The following is an 11,414-nucleotide window of genomic DNA, read 5'->3' on the forward strand; positions in this document are numbered from 1 at the left end:
AGTACAATGACCCCAAACACACCTCCAGGCTGTGTAAGGGCTATTTGACTAAGAAGGAGAGTGATGGGGTGCTACGCCAGATGACCTGGCCTCCACAGTCACCAGACCTGAACCCAATCGAGATGGTTTGGGGTGAGCTGGACCGCAGAGTGAAGGCAAAAGGGCCAACAAGTGCTAAGCATCTCTGGGAACTCCTTCAAGATTGTTGGAAGACCATTTCCGGTGACTACCTCTTGAAGCTCATCAAGAGAATTCCAAGAGTGTGCAAAGCAGTCATCAAAGCAAAAGGTGGCTACTTTGAAGAACCTAGAATATAAGACATATTTTCAGTTGTTTCACACTTTTTTGTTAAGTATATAATTCCACATGTGGTAATTCATAGTTTTGATGCCTTCAGTGTGAATGTACAATTTTCATAGTCATGAAAATACAGAAGAATCTTTAAATGAGAAGGTGTGTCCAAACTTTTGGTCTGTACTGTATATGTATGTGTTCTGTGCATACAAATATGTGTGTATGTATGTTCTCTGTGTATACATATGTGTGTGTGTGTACTATGTGTTGTGGCAAGACGACTCGCTCGGCTCTCCCGGAGGCAGACTCAGGACACACTTTCTCAGGTTACCTTTCTGCTGGTTTATTATCTGGCATAAACTCATGCAGGGTTCCGCAGGAAAAATAAACAAGACCCCTCTGGGTTAAACGGGAAAACAAAACAAAATATAGCTCAGTCCATAGGTGAGCGGGTGCCGCCCGCTCTCGGTAGCATAAACTGCACAGGTAACCAGCTCTGCAGCTTCCACAATACTGTCTGGAGACTTCCCTCTCCAGACCACACTCCAGAGGAAAAAAAAAGGACTGAGCTTTTACACATTGCTCAGCCACACCCTGAGGGGAGGTAGGGGGAATGGCGTCCCGCCCTCTTTGCCATTCCCATAAAACCGCACACCCTTTAACAGAGTAAACCAACCAGCATATAACACGCTGGAAGAAAAATAAAGTAGGTCTTAGTTCACACAGGAGAGCATCCTGAGTGACACATACCTCCCCTCTCATATAAAACCAGTGACACTGTCACATATCCCCCCCCCCCTCTGCTCAAAGCCGGGGGTTTGGGCACCTTCTGACACCAGGCAGGGAATCCTAGAGAGGGCATCTGCATTCCCATGTAACCTGCCGGGCCTATGCTCCACGTGAAAGTTAAAATCTTGAAGCTCTAGGAACCATCTAGTTACCCTGGCATTTTTACCCCTCTTCTCCCTCAACCATCTCAACGGGGCATGGTCTGATACTAATTTAAACTTCCGGCCTAGTAGGTAATATTTCAGTGTATCCACGGCCCATTTTATGGCTAAACATTCTTTCTCTACTATGGCGTAGTTCTTCTCGCAGGAGGACAGCTTTCGGCTTAGATAGAGAATGGGATGTTCTTCCCCATTTATCTCTCGGGAGAGTACGGCTCCTAGACCAACCTCTGAAGAGTCTGTCTGGACCACAAATTCTTTCTTGAAGTCTGGCGCGACCAGGACCGGCTGTTTGCACAGTGTTAGCTTCAACTGTTGAAACGCGGTCTCCGTTTCTTCCGTCCATTTGACCATGGTTGATTTGGTGCCTTTTAGAAGATCCGTTAGTGGCGCGGCAATCATGGCCAAATTCGGGATAAACCGCCTGTAGTATCCCACCATTCCCAGGAATGCTCTCACCTGCTTCTTCGAGAGCGGTTGCGGCCAGGTTTGAATTGCCTCCACTTTCTTGATTTGCGGCTTTATTTCGCCTCTCCCAACAACATAGCCCAGGTACTTGGCCTCCTCTTTTCTGATGGCACACTTTCTCGGATTTATGGTAAATCCTGCCTTCCTTAGCGCCTCCAGAACGGCCTGTAGTTTAGGTAGGTGTCGTCGAGGTAGGCTGCGGCATACTTCTTATGTGGGGCTAGGATCCGATCCATAGCCCTCTGGAACGTGGTTGGGCGCCCCCTGTAGTCCGAACGGCATCCGCGTGTATTGAAAACACCCATCCGGTGTTGAGAAAGCCGTCTTCTCCTTAGCCATCTGGGACATGGGGATCTGCCAGTAGCCCTTCGTCAGGTCAAGAGTGGTGATGTACCTCCCCGGTCCAAGCCTCTCGATGAGTTCGTCGACGCGGGGCATCGGGTACGCTTCACACTTGGATACCTCATTCAGCCGGCAGTAGTCATTACAAAACCTCCACTCTCCATTGGGTTTCGGCACGAGAACGATTGGGCTTGACCACCCACTCTTTGACTCCTCTATTACCCCGAGGTCTAACATCCTCTTCACCTCAGCCGAGATCACCTCACGGCATGCTTCCGGAATACGATATGGCTTTAGATTCACTCGTACGTGCGGCTCTGTCAGCACGTCATGCTCTACCACTTGAGTATGCCCCGGCAACTCTGAGAACAGCTCCCGATTCTGCTGTAGTAATTCTCGACACTGTTGCTTCTGGGCCGGTGATAGAGTCTCTGCAATAGTGACCTCCTCCACCTTGCCTTCTGGTGCGGCTCCCAGGCAAGGAGTTTCCACAGGTTCACGGTCCCGCCACGGCTTGAGCAAATTTACATGATATATTTGATGCGGCTTTCTTTGGCCAGGTTGGTGGACTTTATAATTAACCTCACTGACTTTCTCCACCACCTCGTATGGACCTTGCCATTTGGCGAGGAACTTGCTCTCGACGGTAGGGATCAGCACCAAAACACGGTTCCCGGACTGAAACTGTCTTAGTCTCGCCGACCGGTTATAGACCCTCGCCTGGGCTTCCTGTGCCTGGAGGAGATGTTCTTTCACGATGAGCATCACCTTTGACATTCTCTCCTGTAACTGGGTGACATGTTCGATGATACTCCGGTGTGGCGTGACTTCAGCCTCTCAAGTTTCCTTGGCGATGTCTAGGAGACCTCTTGGATGCCGCCCATATAGGAGCTCAAATGGAGAAAAGCCAGTGGAGGCTTGAGGAACTTCTCTGACCGAGAAAAGCAGAAATGGGAGCAGGTAGTCCCAGTCTCGCCCATCCTTTTCCACGACCTTCTTGAGCATCGCCTTTAAGGTCTTGTTGAAGCGTTCCACTAGGCCGTCCATCTGTGGATGATAAACCGAGGTCCGAAGCTGAGTTATCTGAAGGACCCTGCAAAGCTCCTTCATCACCTTGCTCATGAAGGGGGTTCCTTGGTCTGTCAGAATCTCTTTTGGCAGACCTGTCCAAGCAACAATATGGACCAGCTCTCGGGCTATACTTTTATTGGACGAGTTCCTTAGGGGAACCGCTTCAGGGTATCGGGTCGCATAGTCCATGACGACCAGGATATATTGGTGGCCCCGAGCTGATTTAACTAAGGGGCCCATGAGGTCCATGGCAATCCTCTCAAAGGGAACCTCTATCACAGGTAGTGGGACTAATGGGCTACGGAAGTGGGAGGAGGGAGCGGTTATTTGGCAGGTGGGGCAGGACCTACAATAGTTTTGAACTTCTCAATAACACCCTGGCCAATAAAACCTTCTCAGTATCCTCTCCTGAGTTTTCTCGACCCCTAGGTGTCCCCCCAGAACATGTGAATGGGCCATATCTAGCACCCACCGTCTGTATGGCCCCGAAACTAACAGCTGTTCCACTATCTCACCGCCCTTCAGTTTGGCCACCCGATATAGCAACTCCCCCTGCACTGCAAAGTGGGGGAATCTGGTGTCGGCCCCTGGCTCTTAGGCAACCCCATTGCATACAGTAACCTGGTCGAACGCCCCTTTTAAGGTCAGGTCTCGAAATTGAGCAGTCCCAAAGTTCTCTCTGGACATATCTAACGCAGGGAGGTCGGCCTCCTCGGTCACCGTCTTACCCTCCTCACAGACAAGGACGCACAGTAGGAACTCCTCCATCTGAGACTTCGTCGGGGGTTCTTCTTCAAGGACCTGGCTTTTCCCCATGCTACTTAGTCCAGTTCCCTTCCCCCACAAGTCCCAGAATAAGGAAAAATCACGGCCCAATATGACGGGGTGTATCAGGTCCTTCACTACCCTGACTTCATGGGACTGGGCACCACAGTCTGTCCCCACTGTCACTGTAGCCACGGGATAGTCCTTGGCGTCACCATGGATGCACCGAACGCCCAGGGTTTTGGAAGGGATCAACTGGTGGGGAAGGGTTGCTCTGATCAAGGTCACCAGACTCCGGAGTCCAACAGCCCAAGCACTTTTACTCCATTAATGGACACTGCACACGCTTGTGGCCCCTCGCCGGGTCGACAGTCCATGCTACAGGCTAGATAGGCATAATAGGAGACCCGTCTGCCTAGGCTGCAGTCCATGGGCTCAGGGGATATTTGACACCTGGCGGCTACATGTCCAGGGTGGTGACACCGCCATCAAACTATATCTTTACCAACCTTTCTAACGGCACCTTCAGTGGGAGTGGGACGTCCCCCAGTGGTGGCTCTAGACCCCTTCCGTGCTGAACCCACCCCCTTTTGGGTATCCCAGTAGGGAGAAGTGACTGCATCCGGTTTCCCAAGAGATCTCTCAACTACCTGGTACCTCTATACCAGGCTGATGAAGTCATCTGCGTTCTGGGGATCACCCTGGGCAACCCAGGTCTGTACTGGCTTGGGAATGGAATGCATGAATCTGTCAATCACCACCTGCTCAACCATCTGGGCCGGAGTGGAGGACTCCGGTTGTAGCCACTTCTGAACAAGATGCAGGAGGTCAAACATCTGCGAGCGAGGGAGTTTGTCGCTAGCATACGCCCAGTGATGAACTCGTTGGGCTCTCACCGCCATATTTACTTCCAGACGTGCTAAGATCTCTGTCTTTAGTTTGGGATACTCCTTAGCATCTTGCAGCGCCAAGTCAAAATACGCCTTCTGGGGTTCACCCGATAAATATGGCGCCAGAACCTCTGCCCACTGTGCTGGTGGAAGTCTCTCCCAGTCAGCCACCCTCTCAAAAACAGTCAGAAATGCTTCTACATCATCCCCAGGGGTCATCTTCTGCATGGCCCGCCTTACCCCCTTCCTGACATGAGAATCATCAGTCGGCCCTGGGCGTGGGGCGGCCGCCCTGCTCTGGATGGCGTCCGCCAAAAGCTGTATCTGCTGTTGCGCCTCCTGCTGGTGCTGCTGCTGCGACTTTTGCTGCAACTGGATTTGCTGAAGCAACAGTTTGGTCATCTCCTGGTGCTGCTGCTACATGCTCTGCTGGGCCTGCTGCTTGCTATTCTGGCTCTGTAGGTGTTGCTGCTGCATGCTCTGTTGGCTCTGGACCAGGTGCTTAGTGAGCTCCTCCATGCTGCTGGACTTCCCTGGCTGGCTGGCGGCCTTCACCCAGGACATCCAACGGTCTTTGTGGCAGGTACACGTGTTCCTGGAATTCTGCACGCACTCTCACACCAACTGTGGCAAGACGACTCGCTCGGCTCTCCCGGAGGCAGACTCAGGACACACTTTCTCAGGTTACCTTTCTGCCGGTTTATTATCTGGCATAAACTCATGCAGGGTTCCGCAGGAAAAATAAACAAGACCCCTCTGGGTTAAACGAAAAAACAAAACAAAGTATAGCTCAGTCCATAGGTGAGCGGGTGCCGCCCGCTCTCGATAGCATAAACTGCACAGGTAACCAGCTCTGCAGCTTCCACAATACTGTCTGGAGACTTCCCTCTCCAGACCACACTCCAGAGGAAAAAAAAAAGGACTGAGCTTTTACACATTGCTCAGCCGCACCCTGAGGGGAGGTAGGGGGAATGGCATCCCGCCCTCTTTGCCATTCCCATAAAACCACACACCAGTGTAAACCTACCAGCATATAACACGCTGGCAGAAAAAATAAAGTAGGTCTTAGTTCACACAGGAGAGCATCCTGAGTGACACATACCTCCCCTCACTGTCACAGTGTATATACAAGTGTGTATAACATGCAGTGTTTGTATACGTAGGTGTATCATACAGTGTTTGTGTCACATACCGTGTGTGTCTGTAGCATCCACATTTATAAATACTGGCTGGCAGCACAGATGAGTGTTAATAGGTGTAAACATGTCGGCGATCGCCTACCGAATAAGCAAAATGATGCTCATTCATCGTGTGAGTGAATTGTGCTGTTGTGCAATAAATCATCAGGAAACGACTGTATACAAAATCCAGCATAAGTATCAGAATATAGAGCTGGTCACTAATCTAACGGATGTGTGTACTGAGGAATAGGACTGATCGCTGCAAGGTGATAACTATAGAAAACTATAGAAAGCTGCAATACCAGCTGCATAATAAAATGTTATATATTGCAATGAAGTATAGTACAAATTACTCATCTTACATCCGCATAAAAGGTTAAGCGTATGTATATATCAAGATAAAGTTTGTGAGAAATCAGAATAAGGGTAATAGGGAAGGATAATCCCAATACTGAATAAAATGATCAAAATGTTGAAAAAGTATGAAAACTTAGTACGAAAGTTCTAAAGAGAATCCAAACATGATGTTTGAGCGAATACTTTCTAAATATTGAGTACATAAAATAAATAACGTGCACTCATCAGTGGTATGATATAACGCATGCGCAAATAATTACTATTTTGCAAGCCATAATAATAATAAGCACAGCCCAACATGGGAGTAGCCATGCTAAATGTCTCATGGGCCAAGAAGATTTTCTCTCCATATATGTACACTGATTTATAAGACTATGTAGCCTCACATCATAATAATCCGTTTCAGGAATATCTCCCTCAATTCCTGGTGGGTTTCAGGCTGATGACCCACCTGTCTTGCAGGCACATCCAGCTTTCCTACATGCTTCCTTTTCTTAGATGGTGTAAGGAGGGAGCCCCACAGAAGATGGATTGCAATGTCACATTTCATCCCCCGGCCTGTCTTTTGAGGTTTTCCCCCCAGTACAGGGAGCATTCTTGGAACCTGTTCTCCCAATAATACTTTGGGTAGAGGTCTGAATAAGGTCCAGGAGCTCACGCAAGTTTGTCTTCTACTGTGGACTAGCTGCACGAATGGCTTAGATACAGTGGCAATAACACACCTGATATGTTTAGATTTAGCAGCTCAGTAGACGGTATCACATTTGAGTCAGTACAGGAAATATTTACCCTGACATATAACTGTAATTTATTTTGTATTTTTCAGAAGTTTTTGGACCATTGTAGAAGTCATGTGACCAATTATTGCTTCCCGAAGACAGGTTAATAAATTACTATATGAGATGTCTCCACCACATCTCGGCTGAGGAAACATCTTAAACCAGGACGTATCTAGTGGATTGAACTAGTTGAAGTTTTAGAACATTTTCGTGGCCATGGAAAACAGGAACAACAAAGATCAGAACCCAGAGCATGCCAGGATCACCCCCGAAATGCTGAAGTCTAGAACTGGGGAGTTTGACCTGGAGTCCATCCTGTTCCTCAAGTTGAGAGGCTTGGGACTGCAGGAGTTGGGTTGTATAGGAGAATGCTTGAACCTGGAACGTTTAGACCTCTCTAATAACCACATCACACACCTTGCTCCATTATCCTCTCTCAAGCAGATGGTGGCCCTAAATCTTTCCTGCAATCGGATCTCTTCCTTGGAGCCTTTGGCATCATGTGACAACTTGCAGACTCTAAATGTGGCGGGAAACCTGCTATGCAACGTCGAGAACCTGCAGTGTCTGAAGGGTCTTCGTAGGCTTGAGAGCATCCGTCTTCGGGACCCTGTGTATAACTTGAGCAATCCGCTTTGTGCCAATGGGTCATACAGACATTCCGTGTTGGACACTATCACCAGTGTCAGAGTCATTGACGGTGAGAGGGTTACCGGTTCCGGAAGTGACCTTTACCATCTTTGTAAAGATATTGATAATTCCTTAAAGAGATTCATTGGCAATGGAGCTGTGGAGGTCTCTGGGGCCGTCAAACCTTGGGTGGATGAAGGCTTTTGGGAACTGAAGCCCTCACACAGCTCCATTATTGAGGAAACCTATAAACAATTTAATGATATCCTTCAAGAGTGCAAGGAACTGAGCAAGAGGGCTGACGATGCCATCGCCCAGGCTGAAAGAACGCTCAACATAAGAAGTGACACCAACTCCTATGTCTTCTGAGCCTGGATTTGGTCTGTCTGCACCTGTTTAGATTCCTTCTTCTTGCCCCCTGTGGCCCAGTTTTTTTATTGAGTCTCCACTCTTAGATATCGAACTTCTTCAACCCCAGAATCAGTCTAAACTCTTTAAGGACTTAGGATACATCCACATAGGGTGAAAACGCTGCTGATTTTAAAGCTGGTTTTGCGGAAGGAAAATCCACAGTGGGATTTATTAACAATAAAGTGGACGAGATTTGAACAAATATAAATTTTTGCTGCAGAGAGAGGACAGATTTCTTGCTGATTTTTACCATTGATTTGCTGCTTCCATGGCGAGGTATCCGTGGTCCCCAGCTGGTATCGGTTTACTGTCACCTAGTAATAACATGTCATTTGGATACGTAACTGCTGCAGCCAATCATAGGCTTCAGTAGTCACATGTGCCAACATATCATCACTGGGCGGACAGGGATTGCTCAGCACACGTGGGAAAACTTCGACTTCGGAATAGCAGAAAATCCTACGTGTGTGAACATAGTCGTAATTAAAGTCCAAACCTCTCCCAACTTGGCGAACCCTGTATATATGAGCCCAAAGAGCTTCTTAAAGGGGCGCTAATCTTAAAAATGCGGTTCATAAAAACAGAATTTTTCTTACTACACTACAGTCAACCTCTGAGACAACTGATAACAGAGAACAATAAATTGCATGCAACTGAACATTAAAGGGATGGACTCGTGGTGTAGAGTCTCTTTAATACTTGCCAACTTTCATTGGCAATGACCCATGTGAGGACAATGCTTCTAATCTTAATTACCCAGACGTCTAGATTTGTTAAGCCAGGAGAAATACACTATTATCTTTGTGTTGACTTTTGAATTTATGTGTTTTTCTTTTGGTGGGTCAAGAAGGACAGACTAGTATTAGGCCCACGGAAGACCCCATGTCTTCACAACCCATGACGAGAAACCATCTGTAATGGTACAACTTTATGGTATCCATTGCCACACTATTGTCTGGCCCTTTCCCTCTTTTCCATGCCCCATCCCCCATGCTTTAACTTGTTCCTTTTTGTATTAGTGTCTGTAGGTCACATTCGGTGTAGAATGCCAACTCACAGCCATCATAGTGGGCACAGTTTAATCTGTAATATGGTCACATAGTGCCAATTGAAGGACCAGAGAAACCGCACCCGATCCCCATACAAGCAGTATTTTTCACATGTCCCCTGTTTTTGGTGGTGTAGTGACGTTTCCACCTCCATTCCTCCTGCATTGCCCGTGTGTCAGTCCACAGTGAAGTCTGGGAAGGTTTAAAACACAATCTAAATGTTACTGTGAATGCAGAACATACAATAAACCCAACGCTTATCCTCCTATATATTGCTGCATTGGTGGCCGCCTGTGTCTATGTATAAACCCTGAACGAATCCACTGTGGAGTTTACAATGGAGAAGGATTAAGGTGCGATTTTTAAAGGGAACCTGTCACCTTGAAAAAGGCCACTTGCTTGCAAAATATACGGTGTATCTGCAGGTAAATAGCGTTACAATTCTGCTGAACTTATTTTCTTCCGGGAGCCACTGGCTTTCAGTCAAGGGGTCATACATGCAGCATTTACAGTCATTGCTCACAGCACCGCTCACTATACTGTAAATGGCGGCTGTACGTACACCTAGCACTATGACTGACAGCTTGCACAGATGAGCTGCAAAGCCGGCTGTCAATGCCAGTTCCATGTCGTGCTTACAGCCGCTGCTCACAGAATAGCGACCGGTGCTGTGAGCGATGAGTCTAGCGGCTCTGTGCACCCCCATGACTGAAAGCCGGCGGCTCATGTCAGGAAATTAGTTTATTTTCTCCCGATAGCTGCACTTTCAGCAAGATTACAGCGGGTAGTTCCACCAAACAAAATGGTTAACAAAAAATTTTTTTCCCATATATGATCTTATATTTTGTTAGGATATTAGAAACATTGTAAAAATTTTTGAACAAAATGTAAATTTGCTGCTAAAATTCTAAATACTCTTTTTTTGCCTATTTATTCAGGTTTGTAGTGACTTTGAGGAACCTATTTAAGGGAAGACCCCCCCCCCCCCCCAAAAGTGATACTATTTTAAAAAAACTTCACCCCTCAATATACTCAAAAATTCTGTCAGAAAGTTTGTTTCACATATAGTTTTTATTAAATTTTTCCAATTACCAAACGTTTTAAACAGTATGAGATAAATAACTTTTATTACAATAAAGAAACAGGGCAAGCGTGAGTCAGGAAGGGAAAGAAAACTAAGGTTAGGAACAGGCAAGGGAAAACGTGGGTAGAAAGGGAATTGAATAGATGGTAAAGGTCTAAAACAAGATGGGGAGAAATTAAAAAAATAAGAAGAAAGGAGTTTAATAATATTTATGGTGATCATTTGATTCAGTTAAAGATAAAGTTCACTAGAATTAATTATACTGCCAGTCATTTAATCTGTTACGGATCCGGGTGGTGGAACCTCTGTGCTACGGTGCAAGGAGGGACCCAGAGGGGCGTAACTAAGTATCAACCCGGACCGACCCTGGTCGTACGGCGGCTAACGACTCCATGACCAGGGAGGGACCGAGCAGAGGGACCAGGTGCTACTCTGGGGACGACCTTGTAAGGGAGCAGGTGACTCCCACGGTACAGATGGCAGGGACTGCCTGGAGTAGCAGGTAGGCACAGCAGGCAGGCTGGCGAGCAGAAGCCTCCAGGTAGGCTATCAGGTAGACACGGCAAGTGACGGCAGGAGTCTCAAGGTGGGCTGGCAGGTGGTCACGGCAAGTGACGGCAGGAGTCTCTAGGTGGTCACGGCAAGTGATGGCAGGAGTCTCTAGGTGGTCACGGCAAGTGACGGCAGGAGTCTCTAGGTGGGCTGGCAGGTGGTCACGGCAAGTGACGGCAGGAGTCTCTAGGTGGTCACGGCAAGTGACGGCAGGAGCCTCCGGGAAGGCATGGCAGTTAACAAGCAGGTAACAGGCAGATCACAGGCAAGTGCTCCCAGGTGAGTGAGCTGGCAGGCACGGCAGGTAACAGGCAGGCAACAGGCAAGTGCTCCCAGGTGAGTGGGTTGGCAGGCACGGCAGGTAACAGGCAGGCAACAGGCAAGTGCTCCCAGGTGAGCGGACTGATAGGCACGGCAGGTAACAGGCTGGCGGGCAAGACAGGTAGTCAGGCTAACAGCGGGACCTGAGGGCTGAAGCAGAGGTCAGAAACACTGTGCAACAACTTTTGCTCGGGCACCTCCATTTTGGAGGAGGTGCCTTAAATATGGGAGGACCCTCGACTATTGGCCGGGGACTCCTTAGGACGGCGC

The 11,414-nt window shown here is 48.0% G+C and overlaps 1 protein-coding gene across 2 annotated transcripts in view; it reads left to right on the plus strand.

The window, feature by feature from the left end:
- LRRC61 (leucine rich repeat containing 61) overlaps window positions 1–9,459 on the plus strand; it is a 44,769-nt gene extending 35,310 nt beyond the window's left edge. For both annotated transcript variants that reach the window (XM_073677057.1, XM_073677056.1), the window contains exon 2: window positions 7,145–9,459. In XM_073677057.1, coding sequence (XP_073533158.1) covers window positions 7,314–8,096 — 783 coding nt within the window. In that variant the 5' untranslated portion in view covers window positions 7,145–7,313 and the 3' untranslated portion in view covers window positions 8,097–9,459. The remainder of the gene's footprint in view (window positions 1–7,144) is intronic.
- Window positions 9,460–11,414: the final 1,955 nt, after the last annotated feature.

This window comes from Phyllobates terribilis, unplaced genomic scaffold, assembly GCF_046119375.1.
Source record: "Phyllobates terribilis strain yellow unplaced genomic scaffold, ASM4611937v1 Scaffold_4__5_contigs__length_816908805, whole genome shotgun sequence".
Lineage (NCBI taxonomy): Eukaryota > Metazoa > Chordata > Amphibia > Anura > Dendrobatidae > Phyllobates > Phyllobates terribilis.